The sequence below is a fragment of the Engystomops pustulosus genome, chromosome 6 (assembly GCF_040894005.1).
Source record: "Engystomops pustulosus chromosome 6, aEngPut4.maternal, whole genome shotgun sequence".
Lineage (NCBI taxonomy): Eukaryota > Metazoa > Chordata > Amphibia > Anura > Leptodactylidae > Engystomops > Engystomops pustulosus.
Genome location: NC_092416.1, coordinates 163101701 through 163122551, shown reverse-complemented (window position 1 = coordinate 163122551; position 20851 = coordinate 163101701). Strand labels below are relative to the sequence as shown.

At 43.2% G+C, this 20851-nt stretch overlaps 1 protein-coding gene and 1 non-coding gene across 2 annotated transcripts; one reads left to right on the top strand and one right to left on the bottom strand.

Moving 5' to 3' along the window:
- Positions 1-7630: 7630 nt before the first annotated feature.
- On the bottom strand, positions 7631-7703 carry TRNAM-CAU (transfer RNA methionine (anticodon CAU)). Its single transcript has one exon. It is a non-coding gene; the product is annotated as a tRNA-Met (tRNA).
- Positions 7704-7937: 234 nt separating this feature from the next.
- MAP1LC3A (microtubule associated protein 1 light chain 3 alpha) lies at positions 7938-19022 on the top strand. Its single transcript, XM_072112175.1, has 4 exons — positions 7938-8185; positions 12603-12658; positions 17052-17158; positions 17650-19022. The coding sequence occupies exons 1-4, from the start codon at positions 8146-8148 to the stop codon at positions 17807-17809; spliced, it is 363 nt and encodes a 120-aa protein (XP_071968276.1). The 5' UTR covers positions 7938-8145; the 3' UTR covers positions 17810-19022.
- The last annotated feature ends 1829 nt before the right edge of the window (positions 19023-20851 follow it).

Here is a 20851-nt window from a genome sequence, read left to right as displayed (position 1 = left end):
CTTATTATGTCCCCTGTGTTGGTTTATTGTCACATTTTTGTTGTCTGATTCTGGTTGGATTTAATGGACTGACCGCAGCGCAGAGGACTCTGACCCTCATAGTGATATACAATACAAAGGGGGAGGTTTATCTTTGCATCTTCACAAGTGATTTGGTGTAGAAGCACTGACATAATTGTAATTTCTTAAGCAATGCAATAAATTGTGATGATTCCAGCGACTATGCCAGCAGAGAGGGCGGGCATGGGGCGTAGTTTTCAAATGCCACATCTTCATTTTGCTACATAATTGGACCGGGCATCAAGCCCCCCACCTTCAAAATATGGAACTACTCCTAAACGTAATAGATACCACAAGAAAAAAAGGAGCCACTCAGTTCTCAATATAAAATTACACAGAAAATGTATTTAATTGTAATAAAAAACAAATTAATTACAATGGATGTTAATGGAAGAAATCCAATATCAATGGTCTGAGGAAGCGTGGGCGAAATGCGCGTTGGGGTGTCCATTACATAATGGGTAAGACACTGGTCTCTTACTTTTTATTCCATCCATTGTATATACAGGCAGTCCCCTACTTAAGGACACCCGACTTACAGACAACCCATAGTTACAGACAGACATATCTGACCTCTGGTGAAGCTCTCTGGATGTTACTATATTCCCAGGCTGCACTGATCAGCTGTAAGGTGTCTGTAATGAAGTTTTATTGATAATCCTTGGTCCCATTACAGCAAAAAATGTTTAAACTCCAATTGTCACTGAGGCCAATTTTTTTTTTTGTCTGGATCTACAATTATAAAATATACATTTTCGACTTACATAACCCGGGGAATGCCTGTACTTTAGTTAGTAGTGCATTTCAGCCTAGGATTTATGCACATTGGAGACTTTTAGAGGCATCATTTTTACTATCTGTTACCTCCTTTGGTGGATATACCCCACAGTGTAATACAGGAGTTTAGCCAACCTCGGACCATTGATATTGGATTTCTTCCATTAACATCCATTGTAATGAATTTGTTTTTTTATTACAATTAAATAAATGTTCTGTGTAATTTTATATTGAGAACTGAGTGGCTCCTTTTCATCTTGTGGTGTCTATGGGGGTAGTTTTATCTGCCAGCCAGAACGGCCAGCAGATACATTATGAGGTCTAAGCAAATCATAGGGGACATATAGAAATAAAATATTACATTACATTGCAAACCTATCAAATATAATGGATCTTGGAGACATCTTGGGGTATAGATGTCTTGTGCTTTTTCAAAGATGATTCTCTGAAATATAAAAATTGTCTATGCACTTTTAAGTATTGGATTGGAGGCACAATGGTCACCTTTTCCAGGACAGTTAACCCATTGATTTTTTTTTTTTAATTGATTTTTTTTTTAGAGGGATTAAATTTGAATAGTTCAGGGTCTACAACACAATACAAGTGTCCCCCACATGCAACCCATAGAGAGCACAAGAGCCGTCATCTAGATAAAACAAAACTAATTTACAACTAGAAGTTTCTCCAGGTATAGGCTGACAGGGTTAACCCCAAAACCTCATTTAATGGGGATGTGGCAGCAGTGTTGACCATGCAAACTCACAGACAATATAATGTTGCAGAGCTGTAGATCTTTAGCTTAAAGGGATTGTCTGGATCTTTCTTACAAAAACTACTCCTCCCCTGTCCAGGAGTTGGTGATATTATAACTAAGCTCCATTCTGAGCGGTAATACCTGCACTAACCAGGGTCAGGTGTGGCTTTTCTTTTGTAAGAAAGCAGCCATGTTATTTAAAGTCTTGACAAAACCTTTAAGGTAAGTTGCAAAATGTTGGAAAATGGATTCATAATTCAGGATGTTCCTCACACTGTGCTTTTTACATTATGGATTTAGATTCTCCACAGCCCACCCTCTGCTCTGAGGAAAACCTGCTACAGACTTCTGGTCAGAGGGGTATATTCCAATGAAGACAAGATTTTTAAAAATATACTCAGGATAACAAAATAACACATTCTCTAATTCACTGTTATTAACAAAAGTACAGAATTTTAGAGATATATGTACAACCTGTCTCTATCAGTCCTGGTGTATAGAATTTTGCATCCCCCGGGATCCGACCGTAAATGTTCTGACTATAGTTGGGAATGACAGATTATGCTCATGAATAGCTTCTCTTATCTGCACACTGCAGTGCTCTCTGCATCCAGCCCCTCCCCCCGGATTACAAGACCAGCTCAGACACAGGCACTTCCTGCCGGCAAGCATCAGTGTGCAGAAACTTACTCTACAAACTACAGATAATATAAGATTTGTAATCTTTATAGCAGAAGAAGGAGGTATAGCAGGCTGACTGTGTGTGTTATAGCGGAGATGTAGCAGAGCTGAGAGTGTCATTGTGTGTGAACATTATAGCTTATTGCGAGTTCTGTTTCCATGATGATATTGCTGGAGTGTGAGAGGAGCGAGCCTCGTGTCTCCACTGGATGCTAAGAGGGTCTATTTATGGAAGTTATTATCGGTCTCCTCATGCGCTTTGTACTCAGCGTCAGTAAGATTTCCTGCTGCTTTTACCGGACACGCACTGATCCCTGCTGTACTGGCTATGCTCATTAGCAGGGAATTTTCCCTCACCATCTCCATTTTGAGTTAATAAAGATCTGCAGCTTTCCCGTTTGTATTGTCTTTTTACGTTTTGAATAATTGCCATCAGTATTGAAGCTTTTTTGAATTTCTAAAATATACACTTATTATTTTCCTCTTCTTCTCTAGTGCACTCTATGTCAGCGCGGAGAAGATATGGTGTATAAGGCTGGGCACACCGGTGATGGAACCAAAACATAACACTTCTGCCTTGCAGCGCTTGGGTCCTGGGTTCAGGTCCCACCCAGGTCAACATCTGCAAAGAGTTTGTATGTTTTCTCAGTGTTTCCGTGGGTTTCCTCCAGGTCCTCCGGTTTCCTCCCACACTCCAAAACATACTGGTAGGTTGTTTCAATTTTGAGCCCCATGGGGACAGGGACCAATTGGTCATGCTTTGTGCAGCGCTGCGTAATCTGTAGGTGTTATATAAATAAAGAATTATTATTATTATGTATCCTGGATATAGCAGCCGAAACTTTGTTGCAAAGATGTAATTCTGTACTAGGAAACCAATACCTGAGGCGCTGCAGACCATTCCTCTACAACTTAGGGGGCATTCCCATGGCCGTGTGCTCGCCCGGAGTGGATCCCAGACAAGTACGAGGAGGAGGGAGGGATAAGCCCTCGTCACCGCTCCTCCCTCAATAGGCAGAAGAGTGACCGCACCGAATATCTGGCAAAATATAGGATAAACCCTACACTTTTCGGCGCAGCCGTACGGCACCGACATGCACCATGTGTTCACCGCACCGTGACCAGGAGCCATAGAAATCTACGGGGGCCGTCATCTGGTAGCAAATCATGTGACCAGACCAAGGCGCCCATAGCGGCTGTGTGAATGAGCCCTTACCTGCAGCGATTATGTCATGCGTGTCCCTGACATTAAAGAGGCTGATTGTGATGTCATTGGGGGTGCAGATAAGTTGCTGGGGGCAAGCGTTATATATATATATATATATAAGTATTGGAAAATTCAGAGCAGCACAGCAACTAAGTTGGGTGCAAAAGTCCTTGACCCTCTGGCTAGAGCGTCTTGAATATAAGTTTCCAAAAACAGGCAGCACTCCGAGGTAGTGAAAAAAACGATGGGGTGTCTTTTATTCCATGTGCAACGTTTCAGCTCACACAGAGCCTTGATAAAGGCTCTGTGTGAGCTGAAACGTTGCACATGGAATAAAAGACACCCCATTGTTTTTTTCACTACCTCGGAGTGCTGCCTGTTTTTGGAAACTTATATATATATATATATATATATCCTGCAGTACAATATTTGTATCACAGTATATAGTGAGTGATCAGACCCTCTCCCAAAAGTTCTGACACCCCAGGGGACTTAGAAAGTAGTTAAAAGAATGTAAACTTAAAAAAGAATGCTCAGATCATCCCTGCTTTCCCTAGAAATAACAACAATAAAAATCACCCAAATTTATTGGAGGGGGAGGGGGTGTTATCACGGCCTGTACACCTGAAAGCAGCTGAACAAACCATGATTTTGCCACAATTCCCGGAGCAGAGGCGAGAATTTTGGTTATGCTGCCCTCCTTGGCAGTTGGTAGTGAAGGGAAACACCCCCTGTGCCCGCCCTTTCCAGCAGTGGCCACACCCCCTATGCCCCCTCCACGCCCATATGGCTTGGAGGTGGCGTATTCACGATTTTAAACTGGCGTAGAAGCACTGATAAATTACTTAGGCATACTGTATATACACACCATGTATACACATGCATACAGTATAAGCACACTATATACACACATACTGCATATAAATACATATAGAATATACACACTTACACACAGTACATAGAGCATATATACACACACATAAAGCATATAAACTTGTATACACAGACATACACACCATAAATGCACATACAGCAAATACACAGACATGGAGTATATAGACATCATCCACATACACTCACCGGCCACTTTATTAGGTACACCATGCTAGTAACGTGTTGGATCCCCTTTTGCCTTCAGAACTGCCTCACTTCTTCGTGGCATAGATTCAACAAGGTGCTGGAAGCATTCCTCAGAGATTTTGGTCCATATTGACATGATGGCATCACACAGCTGCCGCAGATTTGTCGGCTGCACATCCATGATGCGAATCTCCCGTTCCACCACATCCCAAAGATGCTCTATTGGATTGAGATCTGGTGACTGTGGAGGCCATTTGAGTCCAGTGACCTCATTGTCATGTTCAAGAAACCAGTCTGAGATGATTCCAGCTTTATGACATGGCGCATTATCCTGCTGAAAGTAGCCATCAGATGTTACAGGGTACATTGTGGTCATAAAGGGATGGACATGGGCAGCAACAATACTCAGGTAGGCTGTGGCGTTGCAACAATGCTCAATTGGTACCAAGGGGCCCAAAGAGTGCCAAGAAAATATTCCCCACACCATGACACCACCACCACCAGCCTGAACCGTAGATACAAGGCAGGATGGATCCATGCTCTCATGTTGTTGACGCCAAATTCTGACCCTACCATCCGAATGTCGCAGCAGAAATCGAGACTCATCAGACCAGGCAACGTTTTTCCAATCTTCTACTGTCCAATTTCGATGAGCTTGTGCAAATTGTAGCCTCAGTTTCCTGTTCTTAGCTGAAAGGAGTGGCACCCGGTGTGGTCTTCTGCTGCTGTAGCCCATCTGCCTCAAAGTTCGATGTACTGTGCGTTCAGAGATGCTCTTCTGCCTACCTTGGTTGTAACAGGGGGCGATTTGAGTCACTGTTGCCTTTCTATCAGCTCGAACCAGTCTGCCCATTCTCCTCTGACCTCTGGCATCAACAAGGCATTTCCGCCCACAGAACTGCTGCTCACTGGATGTTTTTTCTTTTTCGGACCATTCTCTGTAAACCCTAGAGATGGTTGTGCGTGAAAATCCCAGTAGATCAGCAGTTTCTGAAATACTCAGACCAGCCCTTCTGGCACCAACAACCATGCCACGTGCAAAGGCACTCAAATCACCTTTCTTCCCCATACTGATGCTCGGTTTGAACTGCAGGAGATATATATAGTAGTATCCCTGTATTGTGACATCACTGCGTGTATTATCTATGTACTGTGACATCACTGTGTGTATTATCCATGTACTGTGACATCACTGTGTGTATTATCTTTGTACTGTGACATCACTGTGTGTGTTATCCCTGTACTGTGACATCACTGTGTGTATTATCCCTGTACTGTGACATCAATGTGTGTATTGTTCCTGTACTGTGACATCACTGTGTGTATTATCTCCGTACTGTGACATCACTGTGTGTATTATCCCTGTACTGTGACATCACTGTGTGTATTATTCCTGTGCTGTGACATCACTGTGTGTATCATCTATTTACTGTGACATCACTGTGTGTATTACCCCTGTACTGTGACATCACTGTGTGTATTATCTCTGCACTGTGACATCACTGTGTGTATTATCCCTGTCCTGTGACATCACTGTGTGTATTATCCTTGTACTGTGACATCACTGTGTGTATTATCCCTGTACTGTGACATCATTGTGTATATTATCCCTATACTGTGACATCACTGTGTGTAGTATCCCTGTATTGTGACATCACTGCGTGTATTATCTCTGTACTGTGACATCACTGTGTGTATTATCCATGTACTGTGACATCACTGTGTGTATTATCTTTGTACTGTGACATCACTGTGTGTGTTATCCCTGTACTGTGACATCACTGTGTGTATTATCCCTGTACTGTGACATCACTGTGTGTATTACCCCTATACTGTGACATCACTGTGTGTATTATCTCTGTACTGTGACATCACTGTGTGTATTACCCCTGTACTGTGACATCACTGTGTATTATATCTCTGTACTGTGACATCACTGTGTGTATTATCCCAGTACTGTGACATCATTGTGTGTATTATATCTGTACTGTGACATCACTGTGTGTATTATCTCTGTACTGTGACATCACTGTGTGTATTATCCCTGTACTGTGACATCACTGTGTGTATTATTCCTGTGCTGTGACATCATTGTGTGTATCATCTATTTACTGTGACATCACTGTATTACCCATGTACTGTGACATCACTGTGTGTATTATCTCTGTACTGTGACATCACTGTGTGTATTATCTCTGTACTGTGACATCACTGTGTATTATATCTCTGTACTGTGACATCACTGTGTGTATTATCTCTGTACTGTGACATCACTGTGTGTAGTATCCCTGTACTGTGACATCACTGTGTGTATTATCTCTGTACTGTGACATCACTGTGTGTATTATCCCTGTAGTGTGACATCACTGTGTGTATTATCTCTGTACTGTGACATCACTGTGTGTATTATCTCTGTACTGTGACATCACTGTGTATTATATCTCTGTACTGTGACATCACTGTGTGTATTATCTCTGTACTGTGACATCACTGTGTGTAGTATCCCTGTACTGTGACATCACTGTGTGTATTATCTCTGTACTGTGACATCACTGTGTGTATTATTCCTGTACTGTGACAGCACTGTGTGTATTATCTCTGTACTGTGACATCACTGTGTGCATTATCCCTGTACTGTGACATCACTGTGTGTATTATCCCTGTACTGTGACATCACTGTGTGTATTATCTCTGTACTGTGACATCACTGTGTGTATTGTTCCTGTACTGTGACATCACTGTGTGTATTATCTCCGTACTGTGACATCACTGTGTGTATTATCCCTGTACTGTGACATCACTGTGTGCATTATCCTTGTACTGTGACATCACTGTGTGTATTATCCCTGTACTGTGACATCACTGTGTGTATTATCCATGTGCTGTAACATCACTACTTGTATTTATCCCTGCTTCTTTGTATTGTTGTGGCACTGTTATCTGTGCAGTATTGGTCTTATACATTTGTGCTATTATATTGTATATATATATATATATATATATATATATATATATATATATACTGCTGTAGGGGTGGGGGGTGAATGACCAAAGGGGAAAAAAAAATCTTCTGCCCCGTGTGAGGATCGAACTCACGACCTTCAGATTATGAGACTGACGCGCTACCTACTGCGCTAACGAGGCTCTGCAGCTTTCCTCCACTCCATAGTACTTGAGCCTGAACAGGAAGTGGATCCTGTACACTTTCCTCCCACTATAGATGATCGGCGTCTCCTAGTCTCTCTGATTTGCCTTCACAGACAAGTCCTCGGCCGCGCGATGTAAATATATATATATTTTCTATGGACTCGCCTGATGCTCAGTAGCAGGAGGCCGGAGAACTGTGTACCTGTACGACCACAGGGAGGCGCTCCACCTCCAGAAGATTGCTGCCTCCCCTTTGATGACGTCATAATGTTTGTTGCAGCGTCTCAGCTCGGGGTGATCGCAGAGGCTCGGGCATAACAGGCTGGGAATTGGCTGGTGAGGGCAGCACTGGGGGCAAACACTATAAGAGACCCCGGAGACACACACACCTGAAGGAGCTGCCTGCGCTTGATCGTGGTCGGGACGATTAGATCGCACGATGCCGTCAGAGCGGCCTTTTAAGCACAGGAGGAGCTTTGGTGAGTGCATTGTGTGTATTATTATGTGATTGTCCAATGTACCTGCTCGATCTGTACTGATGTGACCATCAATGTATCACAATAATGGCGGTGATCGGGATCAAAAATCGTCTAAATGGCGATCACCAAGTTTTTGGCGATCGATAAGTTGATGTAGATAGAAAACACTCACCGTAAAGTAGTTATTATTGTTTTAGGAAACAAAATTAAAGGGAAACTGTAACCGAAAAAAAACTAGTTTTCCTTTTGTAACAATTCACAATGTTGTGAAATAACTTGGGTAATTATTTTGGGTTTTTTTTAAGTTGGCACGGTCAGACCTCTGCGTTCCTAAAATAATGCGCTGTGTCACCGGCTGTGGTGTGAGTGAGGGTGATGGGTGCCAGTCTTTGTTCTTGTTGTTGTCACTTTATTCCATAGTGACACGCGCACCCGTGACGCTTTGTGATGTCATAACTTTCACATGACGATACTTTACATTGGGTGGCGGAGGGAACCGTTAAAGATAGAGGATTTGGCACATATTCCTTGCCGAAATCTGCCTCCTGTTGCCTTTGTTGTGGAATTGTGGCATGGCATTTTGGGAAAAAGGAAGTGATGTCACTTCTTGCCTTGGATTTCTAGAATACACATGTGGATCCGTGGCGAAACTGTAAATACACGTCAGATGTTACTCTAGCACGTGAGTAGTAACTTATCAATAAGGTCCGTGGCTTTTCTAGCTCGGAAAGCTGATTTTAACGATCATAATAGACACAGAGTAAGGTGATAAATACCATACAGCGTGATCATGGGTGATTACATGACACCGTCCTATGATAACATCCTCTGCCATGTAGAGATTCTGGTTAGTCTGGAATCTCTCCAAAACAAAATTCCGCAATGATGGTGCATTTTTTTTATTCTGCTTTGTTTCCTGTACTTTTCTATAGCTATTGTGTAATATAGCACATGCACCCAGCATGCGGCACAGGAGGGGTTAATGTGTGCCGCCATCGTGGGTGTAATAAATATAGTGAAGGTCAGTAGCAGGTGCTGGGTTATAACAGATGCCAGCGTCACGTCACGCGCTGTTTGTTTTCTTCTTCTGGTGTTTTTTGTTTCCTGTGATCGAGGATTGTGGACTGATCCCTTTAAGTAACTTTAGGAGCGCCCTGTAGTATGTTCTCCACCATATATAAGGCACAGTTCCCCTGGTTAATTATTTGCAGGATATTTTTATGTGGCTTGAGATATCTCAGGGACTTAGCACACGGGTGTCCTCACACCTGCTGAAATGGCAAAAAAAATGCAAGGCCCAAATCTCACAAAAACTTGAGCCGTGGCATGTGTGGGCATGTGCCTTGTATCACCTCACTGCCAGAGCTTTGCCTATTGTTGTGCTACAGGTAACAACATGCCCGGCTAAGCAGATGGTATCTCTCCAGGAAGGTTTACAGGCCGTTAGTTGCAAACTGGCATTAGCCACAGGATTCCCTTGTCTCCTAGTACAGGCACCGTGCTCAGAGAGCTTTCTCCTCTGCCAGAGAGCCGTCTCCCCATTGTGTGTGCAGCTGTCCCTCTGCCAGAGAGCCAAGGCCCCCCTGGAGAGCCGTCTTAGGGCGCGTTCACACGTTGCGTTTTGGTTGCGTTTTCATTGCGTTTGAAACGCATATACAACAGCTGATGTGAGGTAATTTGCCTAATTACATTACCGTTTATGTTTGTAAACGCAATGTTAACGCATGGGTTAACAAAACGCATGCGTTAACATCACGTTTACGATGCGTTTTGTAAACGGAAACGTTTACAGTGATGTAATTAGGCAAATCACCTCTCCTCAGCTGTTGTATATGCGTTTCAAATGCAATGAAAACGTGACCAAAACGCAACGTGTGAACGCGCCCTTACCCTTGTATGTGTACGGGAGGCCCCCTAGGGGAGCCGTCTCCCCCTGTATGTGTACTGCCCCCCCAGAAGAGCAGTCACCCCCTGTATGTGTACGGGCCCCCCCCCCCCCCCCAGAAGAGCAGTCACCCCCTGTATGTGTACGGCGGCCCCCACAGGAGAGCCGTCTCCCACTTGTGTGTTTAAAGGGCCCCTCCGGCAGAGAGCTGTCTCCCCCTTGTGTGTAAAGCGGCCCCTCTGCCAGAGAGCTGAGGCCCCCCGGGAGAGACGTCTCCCCCTTGTTGGTGTATGGGGGCCCCTAGGAGAGCTGTCTCCCCCTTGTAGGTGTATAGGGGGCCCCTTGGAGAGCCGTCTCCCCCTTGTAATTGTATGTGGGCCACCTAGGAGAGCCGTCTCCCCCTGGTATGTGTACATGGGCCCCCCCTAGGAGAGCCATCTCCCCCTTGTATGTGTATGTGGCCCCCCTAGGAGAGAAGTCTCCCCCTTGTATGTGTACATGGGCCCCCCCTAGGAGAGCCATCTCCCCCTTGTAAACATGTCTGTTTAAAGGGCCCCTCCACCAGAGAGTGCAGTAACATCCCTTCTATGGAGCCTCTTGTATACAGGACTGGCAGGGTTTCTCTGTGAGCCGGTCCTGTCTGGGCGCCTATATGCGGTGGGTGCTATAGGACACCCCTCCTCTCCCTGCTTATGACTTGTGTAATGTCCCATAACATTTTCCTCAATCTTCGGTCTCTGTACTTGGTATTGTGTATCCTCTGTACTGCAGCCTTCTGTTTGCACCTGATATAGACACAGGCGAGCGTGGCAGCTATCCAGAGCATATCCTTCCTCAGGCAAAACATGACGCCCTCTCCCTTCCTCCACACATGGCTATTTTCATCTATGGCCTCTCTGTCCTGAACTGTGGATCTATAAAACTCCCATGACTAATATTTGGAATTTATATTCGCCCTGAAGAAAAATACTAAATCTCTTTGTATTGGTTTTTTTTTTTCCTGTCAAGTGCTTTAAAACTTCAGCCATTTCTTGGGTGACATCCAACATGGCCGCCGTTATATCTCCCTGACACTGTAGCACAACCTTTCACATCTGTACGGGGAATATATTACCACAAATCGTGACAAATTTCTGTGAAAACTAAAACGGCGGCCATGTTGGTTTCTCAGTAGAACTTTTAATATTTTACCTGTTGTATGGTACAACATTTTTAAGATGGTGATTAGATCCACATCTTAAGTGCTTTAGGGCAGAACCTTATACTTGAGTGATGGTGTTTTTGTTGTGACTTCAATTCGCTAACACAAAGACCAGAAATAGGTTTACGTTTTTTTCCATGAGGCGATTATTTTAGGTACTTGGTAAATGGAGATATGTACAAGGTTATTCCTATGGTCACTTCTGAAAATACATTTACCTTGTACCTTTATATAGCAGTGACACACAAGAGGAAAGTGTAGTCCTATGTATCAGGTTAGTGAGATCCACCTCAGTTTAAGGAGATCATAGGGTAACCTAATACATCACGGGGCTGAATGCCTGACAGGGTTATCTGATCTGTTATACACAGACCATATGGCTCATCAAAAGGAGTTAATACGTTGTTCCTATTCCTGAAAATTTTCGGATATACAATATGCACTGCCACTTAGAGGAACTGAGGAGTAGACGTTATCCTAGATAGAGAGTTGGCTGCACCACATGTTCCTGGGCGCCATTAAATCAGTCAGATAATATGTTATTAGTCATCCAAGTATGAGTGTTTGTTTATGGGATTGTTGAAGTTAATGGTCATATGGCAAGGTTAAAGTAAATCTACCATGGAAATCTATCAGGATAAACAAGTGACACTTACTCATGGTCCCAGGCACCGTGCTTATGAGCCAGAAGGGCTCTGCGGTTGTTACCAGAGCCCCTCCATGCTCTGTCTTCAAAGGCTGTTACACTGTCTCAACCTCCCATCTCCTCAGCACTTCCCCTCCCTCTGTTTGCTGTAATTTCACTGCAGCACTTGAAGTTTCAGCACAAAGTGATAGGGGGAAGTGCTCCTGGAAAGTGTAACAACCTGTGAAGCTGTGGAATGGAGGGGCTCTGGTAACGCCCACAGCAACCCTTAGTATAATTATAAAAAGTTAATTTTAGAAGGAAGTAAGCCATGTTTAACAAATATAAGATGATTACCATGAGTAAGTGTCATGATAGATTTTAATAGTAGATTTTATTTAAATTATATGCTTTTACTAAATGAAGCAATAGTTAATACATAATTGGCTGTGTTCTATGTAACGTATAGGTCTCCATGGTGCCAGACAACCAACTGTGTGTAGTCTGATCCGACACAAAGCACAGAATTGTTTGTCTGTTATCATAGAAATAAATATTCTCCATAAAGAACATACCGGTATATGCCAAACAGTAGGAAATATTTAATTAGGATGGTAAGTTTTTGACTTTGTCACCTCTCAGCATGTCGTTTCTTCGGAATTTTTATCGCAGCATCATAAATAATTTTCTTTCTTCTTGCTTCCAGCTGAAAGATGTGCCGAGGTTCGTCAGATCCGTGAGCAACATCCTAATAAAATCCCAGTGAGTATCCCAGATAGAGCATATTGGGGGACATTTACTATTTTTTATGGCGCTCCGACCGCCTTTTCTCCTTTCTGACCCATTTATTAGTGTATGGCACTAGAAAAAATTTGATCTTCCGCATCCTCTGCCTCACTGGTTTTCAGGGTGTGGAAACTCAAGACCCACATAATATTTGTCCTTTCCATTTTTTGGGCGCTAAAAAGTGTCAGAGTGCTGACCAAAAGAAATATGGTCTAGCAGAATAGGGACAGACATTAAATATGTGGGTTTAATTTATGTACGGATGCAGGAGTAGAATTTTTACTGGGTTCCTCCACTCGGAATAAGGTGGTTGCACATATTTATAGATACGTGATTCAAGGAATCTCAAAAGGAGTCACTCATCCCTCTAAAAGAAGGTGGCATGAACATTTGGGCACTCTCTCTGAGGCGGATTGGGATAAATGCTATAGGGGCATAGGGCTGTCCTCCCTCTCCTGGAACCACAGAATGGTACAGTTTAACTTTGTGCACCAACTGTATTATTCCCCCCACAGTTTATTTAGAATGAAATTGAAAGATAACTCTAGCTGTCTGCGTTGTAACCTGGAGAATGCGGACTTTGTACATGTATCCTTCATATGTCATAAAGTTTTTGCCTATTGGTCTAGGGTCTTCCAGTACCTGGAAGAAACATTTAAAGTTAAGTTGCCCTGGACCATCCGGGTGGCACTGCTCAGTCTTCAGCAGTTTAGGAGTAGGGAAAGGGGAAAAAAGGCGGTAGTCAACAAGGTTCTCTTGTTGGCTAGACTGGTTATTGCACGAAAGTGGAGGAGTCCGACGGCCCCGGCCCCGGAAGAATTTTTAGGAGAAGTGGAGAAGTGTAAGAAATACGAAAGATTGATGGCAATTAAGGGAGGATACCTGGATAAGTGGAAAAAGATTTGGTGTATGGAGAACTAGAATTAGGGAAAGATAGTAAGTCAGCAAAAGCTGCGGTTATAGCAATCGGCTGGCATCAGGGACATTAAATGGAAGTCTGTTCTTATGTCTCGCTCCTTTACGGCAGAGGGGGAGGTAGGGAGGGGGGGGGCAGGGAATGGGGGTGGCAGGAGATATGGAGGATACTACCCTGGTTATGTGTGGGTCTTAGATTATTTATGTTAGTGATAAAAATTTGTTAAAATGTCTTATAACCTTTGTAAGTTGTGTTGTTAATGTAAACGGTATTATTCTCATAAAAAAAAAAAAAAAAAAAAATATGTGGGTTTTCTCTGGTTTCCACCCACACTCCAAAACATACTGGTAGGATGATTACATTGTGAGCCCCATTGGGGACAGGGACTGATGTGACAAGCTCTGTGCAGCGCTGCGGAATCTGTGTGCGCTATATAAATAAAGGAATTATTATTGATATGAACCTCCTTACCAACAGCTAATGGGAAACCAAGTCAGAGGAGGTAATGACACTATGGAGGACATTTATATAAAGTGTCCTTATCTCCGCTAGCTTGGTTTCGCACTAGCTGTCGGTAATGAAGTAGGTATTTAATATTTCTGTCCTGAGCGCTAGTTTCTATTCTGCTAGACCATTTGTCTTTTGGTTTGCACTCTGCCGCTTTGCACTCTGCCGCTTTGCACTCTGCCGCTTTGCACTCTGCCGCTTTGCACTCTGCCGCTTTGCACTCTGCCGCTTTGCACTCTGCCGCTTTGCACTCTGCCGCTTTGCACTCTGCCGCTTTGCACTCTGCCGCTTTGCACTCTGCCGCTTTGCACTCTGCCGCTTTGCACTCTGCCGCTTTGCACTCTGCCGCTTTGCACTCTGCCACTTTTCCACACCATGAAAACCACGCTGCTTTTCAGATTCTGAAAATCACATTCATAAATGGGTCAGAAAGGAGAAAAGGGAGTCGGAGCGCCACAAAAAAAGTCGGAAACCCCATCGTAATTGTCCCCCCCTTCTTTCTGTCATATTTATCCCATATGGTGTATACTTGTAGCATAGAATATCTCTGTTGTATGGTGTCCTGTAGAGCACGCTATAATGAATCCTATAGATTAGGTGGATCTGTAATAGGGCCACTTGCTTCATGTCTTGCACCTTGTATAATTGTGTAGTTATTTTATAGCTTTCACGGTTCCATGTGAGCAGAGTCATACAGTGAACAGATTATTCATCCATTTCTGGTCATAAGTGATTTTATATTGGAAAAATAATGGGACACAAAGTCTTCACGCACAGCGACATCACACATCCTGGCTCAGTGGATACACAGCGTGACTTTAATATAAGAATGGCCGCCTCCACAGTGTGAGCCTTGTACTAAAGTAATCCAATCTCTTAGTTTTAATCATGTTACTATGTTTCCAGGCAAATGATGTTAAAGGGAACCTGCTTTTACCCCGATAAACTAGGAGCTTTCTTAGGTCGGGTATAAATTGTCCATTCTAGAATTCCCTCTTTATGTGGTATCTCACCCGTTTACCTATTAAAAAAAAAAATAAAATCTCCTTCAAAGTGAAAATGAGCAGAGAAGAGTCAGACTCTGAGCCTGGATAGGGAGCATTAATTTAGATACCTATATTAAAGGGATTATCCCAATGGATTGAGTACACCAAGATGATAGTTGGTGGGCTGCCTTTATCAATTGTTCTGCATCTTAAAGACGCCTGTACAATAGATTATTCGCATCAGGGCCTTTTTTCGTAAGTGAAGTGGGAGACAGTCAATTCAGTCGGTGGACTGCCCCTTTAAGCGTGCTCTAGGACTCCACTGCATAATACATCGCAGATGAGACTTGCTGCCCCCTCCTACTGCAGTCCAGTCCCTAGACAGCCAGGATGTGCCACAATTAACATAATTTTAAACTGGCATGTCATGGCTACCTGCAGTGCCGGCTTATTGCTGCTGCTTTGGATGCCTGAGGAGTGTGGCTCAACTCGCTTCATTCCAGGTGCGCCCTTGGTTCTTGCTACTATAGATCCCAATATATAGGCGTCTAAAGTTACTTTCCCCCTCCAGCTTCTGAGCCTGACCCATCTTTGGCTGATGGTATCAGAATAAAGAAGAGAATCTCATGTTTCAAATCGTATCAGCCCTATGGTTCTGGGAATTACAGAACCGGAGATACAGTCCATTAAATTAAAAGTCAGAATTCGATCTTTATTTTCTGTTTGCATTTCCAAATTTACCACTTTACATCTCTGGTTCTGTAGATCACAGGATGATAACCCTGGTAAAGTTCATCTTTGGAAATCAATGACCGTTTTCTGCTCATTTTCTCCTGACTTTGGAGCTCGGGGGAGATTTCACATACAAGAGACAATTCAATAAAGGATGAATCTTACCCTTCCAGAGGGGGTTAATATTCAGTGGGGTTAAAGTAGACGGCATCCCTTTAAACTCTGTTACCAGCGAATGACCAAGTCTTTCTAACAAAAATAGATTTTTGGAACTTTTAAAAATGTTTTCAGGTCAGTGAATCGGTATTTAAAGGGGCTGTCCATCATTGGAAACTGTCACCAGGGACCTCATTTTCACTAAAGACAGATTGTAAAAGCCCATGACACCTGCAGTGCAAATCTGCCTTTCTGCCTTTTCTAAGCATTTGCACTACTATATAATTGTGTGTTATAACTTACTCTTGCTTCCTGACAAAATCCTGGGGTAGTCACAGGGGCTGGACTTTGGTTTGGATGCATTTCAAAAAACAACATGTGACTTGTCTGTTACTCACTCGTCAGAGCTTGGCCCCCACCTTTGTGCTCCTGTACAGCTCCACCTCCTGCTCCTTCTCAGAGGTTACAGCCTGGTCAGCCTGGCATCAGTGGGGGAGCTGTACAGGAGCACAAACATGGAGGCAACCTGCAGCTCAGACAAGTCACATGTTGTTTTTTGAAATGCATGCAAACCAAAATCCAGCCCCTGTGACTACCCCAGGATTTTGTCAGGGTGCAAGGTAAGTTATAACACACAATTATATAGTAATGCAAATGCTTAGAAAAAGGCAGAGAGGCATTTTTGCACTGCAGATGTTATGGGCTTTTACAATCTGTCTTTAGTGAAAATGAGGTCCCTGGTGACAGGTTCCCTTTAATATTATGAAAAGTGATCCAATTTTCCAATTTACTTTCTGTATCAATTCCTCACAGTTTTCAAGATCTCTGCTCGTTGCCTATTATTATGAAACTTCATTGTTTACTTTTAGTATGTAATTTGTAGTATGAAGTTGCTATTGAGGGTCTATGTTGGAATCCACACATTAGGGCGGGATGTTGCCTTGTGTTTGACACATAATGGTATGTGGTGTTTTCGGAGAATGACCTACTGAATGCAATGTATTAAGAAGGGGGGGGGGGGGGGGATAAATTGGGTGTTTAATGAATAGTGACCGTCTTCTCCTGTATTCAGGTCATCATTGAGAGATACAAGGGAGAAAAACAACTTCCCGTGTTGGATAAAACCAAATTCTTGGTCCCTGATCATGTGAACATGAGTGAACTAGTGAAGATCATCAGGTAATGGAAATATTAGTGTCATCTGTAACTATGTGCTATGCTACCTGTATAAGTCAAAACTTCCAATCTTTGGAACCCACATCTCAAGAACGGGTGTTCTAGACCTCTGTCTTGAGGCCGGGCAAATTTGAAGAAGACATGCCAGAATACTCATTACTCGGGAGATTGATCATAACCGGCGCTTGTGCACCAGCATATGATGAAGTCCGTGCTGCTCCGGATACACCGTGCTACCTGATGTATCCGCCATGCGGCAGTCGCTAGCGTACAATTCTATACCAGGGACCGCCTGGTGTAAAATTGCGCCATAATTGCGAACTTTCAGTCAACAAAGCCCAATCCGTTGCCGTCCACCACCACCCACTTTGGCGTGGAAGTGGCATAAAGGAGGAAATGATCTTAATTCCTGTCAAATGCAATTTTGTATGTTATTCCATGTCCTGTAAATTAACGCTTAATCCACGGAACGTGAACTTCTTTTTCTTCCTCAGGCGTCGGCTACAGCTGAACCCGACCCAAGCGTTCTTCTTGCTGGTGAACCAGAGAAGCATGGTTAGTGTATCCTCTGCCATCTTGGATATCTACGAGCAGGAGAAAGATGAAGACGGCTTCCTGTACATGGTGTACGCCTCGCAGGAAACCTTCGGTTAATGAATCCACTAATACTGAGCGTGCACATGACTGTACTGACAACCGCATAACGTAGTCCTAACCTGTGCACGCTGACTGTAAGGTGTGAACACACTCTTGTCTTCTCCTCGCACATACTGTATGTACCCTCTCCGATATGGTAACACGGACATTCCACTTGACTTTGCGTGTCCATGTGTGTGCAGACCTGTAGCCACCCATATGCACTAAATTTCCCATTCCTAAACTCATATGGACTCTACCCTGCATGTGCTTCTGCTTCCACACCATTAACCCTCTTAGACATTAAACTTTTCCTTATCAGGCTGGGGGGACACATAGAAGATTTTAAGTGACACCTATAACGTCGACCCCTTTGTGCACCACGGACCCTCAGCTTGTGTCTGTGTACACACCGTGTGTCTTGTGGATTTGACAAGTGACCGCTTTTTAGACTTTCCCCTTTCCCGCCATTTTTAACCTTCCTGTTCCCGGCCGTCAGATTATTTTGTTTTTTGTTTTAATTTTAAACTGGAACTCATTACGGTAACCTGAGAGAAGTTGTAGACCAATTTCTTAAGGGTTATTCCTAGGTGTGAACATACTGCCACAAATGAGGCCTTGCTGTGGAAAACTTAGGCCCAGTTCACAATACTGGTAAAATCGGTATCACTAAGGTGTAACATCGGAAATACGACACTGCTATTGGTTACTTGTATGAACCGAACCCTACAGACCATATCCCATCCAGCTTTACAAGTCGGGTCCATTATTTTACCTCAGCGTGACTGAGGCCTAGTTCTCCACTACATGCGAGGCAAGCCAGATGTCAACTCCTTTATATATTGTTCTTTTAAGGTTAAGCATAAATCTAATTCATTTTGTGTGGTAAAAAAAACTCAAGACAAACCTTTCTAGGGGCAAGTTGCTAATAGTTTTGTACAGGTTCTAACCTCCCGCCTCGTCCTGTTATGTATGCGTTCCGATTTTAGGTTTAGATCTTTATTGCTTTTTATCTGTTGTTTTGCAACCACTTCCAGTTCTTTTGTTACGTATGAGAAAGATGCTGAGTGAGAAAATAGATATAAAAAAAAATTTTTAATTCTGCAATGTGTAAAAAAACAAAACAAAAAAACAATCTATGTATAAAAGCTGATGTGTATATAAAGAGGGATGTTCCATATGTATAAAGATGAATAAAAGTTGAACTGTAGCCTTGGTGCTTGGTAAAATACTATGGATAGAAGTCATTACTGGAATACTAGAGTTGTTCTTCTGGACATGTGCAAGATCAGTCAGTCGCTGGACTTATTGGAGGAAGTGCAGGAACAATATTGAATGGAGCTGAAGGATACATCAATTAGTGAGAAATTCACCTGTTCAGTTCATGTGTTTCACCTGCCAAAATAAGAAAATGCACCTAAAATTACCTCAAAACTAATTGTGATGCAGTTTCAACTGCAATGTGTGGACTTAGGCCCGTTCCACACTTGCGAGTGTGATGCGATGAACTCGCATCACACTCGCAACGCAAGCTGCCGGGAACGCACAGCCCGAACGCTGCACCGCGGGAGTGAACTCAGCATGTCAGTTCGGGCCGTCGGTTCCCGGCAGCTTGCGTTGCAAGTGTGATGCGAGTTCATCACATCACACTCGCAAGTGTGGAATGGGCCTTACCCGAAAAGTAAATTCACACCTGGTGTTGAACGCATGCGTTTCAAAACGCCATGGATCAGCTGAAAAGAGATTTGCCTAATTACAAAATGCAACCGTTAACCCTTTAAAAGACGTGGGCCCTTTTTTTTTTTTTTCTTTTCCATTTTGCACTCCCACAATCAAAAATCTATAACTTTTTTTTTTTTTTTTTTACACGTAAAGAGTTGTGACGGCTTGTTTTCTGCTTAGTAAATTGCACTTTATAATTACGGTATTTATTATTACGTTCTGTGTACTGGGAATCGAGAAAAAAAAATTCAAAATGCTGTGAAATTGGTGAAAAAATGCATTTGTGCCGTTTTCTTGTGGGCTTGGATTTTACAGTTTTCCCTGTGCGCCACATACATTTACAAAAATTAAAACCTTTACAAAATTTTATTTTATATCAGTTCTAGGGAAAGGGGGGGATTTGAATTTTTAGTTTTTTTCTATAATTTTTTTTTAAACTTTTTTTTTAAATTTTTACTATTTTTCAGACCCCCTAGGGTACTTTAACCCTAGGTTGTCTGATCCTACCGTATACCGCCATACTACTGTATATATGGGTATCTTTCTCATTCATTACAATGTGCTAATCGAACATTGTAATCAATGGGTTAAAACGAGACAGCCTCGGGTCTTCGGAAGACCCAAGGCTGTCATGGCAACCGATCGCCACTCTCCGATGTCAAGATTAACGCAAAACACCGGCGGCTCATTCCCGATCGCAGGCGTTTCCATAAAAACGCCGATGTGATCGGGCCACGGTCCGCCCCGGTAGGTGCAGCTTTGTTTGCGTTTTCAAACGCAGACAGAGCGGTACGTGTGGCACCAGCCTTAGGGCGCGTTCACACGTTCCGCTACCACACAGTGGGCGGGGCTCGGGCCGATCGCATATGCGTTTCCCGAGAAACGCATGCGATTAATAACCCGATCGCATGCGTTTCTCTGGAAACGCATATGTGATCACCCCAAACTCCGCCCCCTGTGCACTAGCATCGCGTTATGAATGCGGCGCTAGCGGAACGTGTGAACGCGCCCTTAGGGTGATGTCACACGTTCAGTTTTTCAGATGCAGTTTTTGATGCCCATACCAGGAATGGAGTAAAAGTAGGAGGAGGAGCACTTTTCAATTATTTGTCTCACCCATTCTGATCCACACCTGCTTTTGGCTTCAAAAACTGAAATCTGAAAAACTAAACGTGTGCCATCACCCTAAGGGTGATGCCACACATGGCGTTTTGAAACCGTTTTTGGTCCGTTTTTAAGCAATCTGTTAAAAAAAAAAAAGCATGCGTTAATTGAAAACGCATCCGTTTTTGACAGGTTTTCTGAATTTGCGCAATAAAAAAAGGACAAAAACAGATG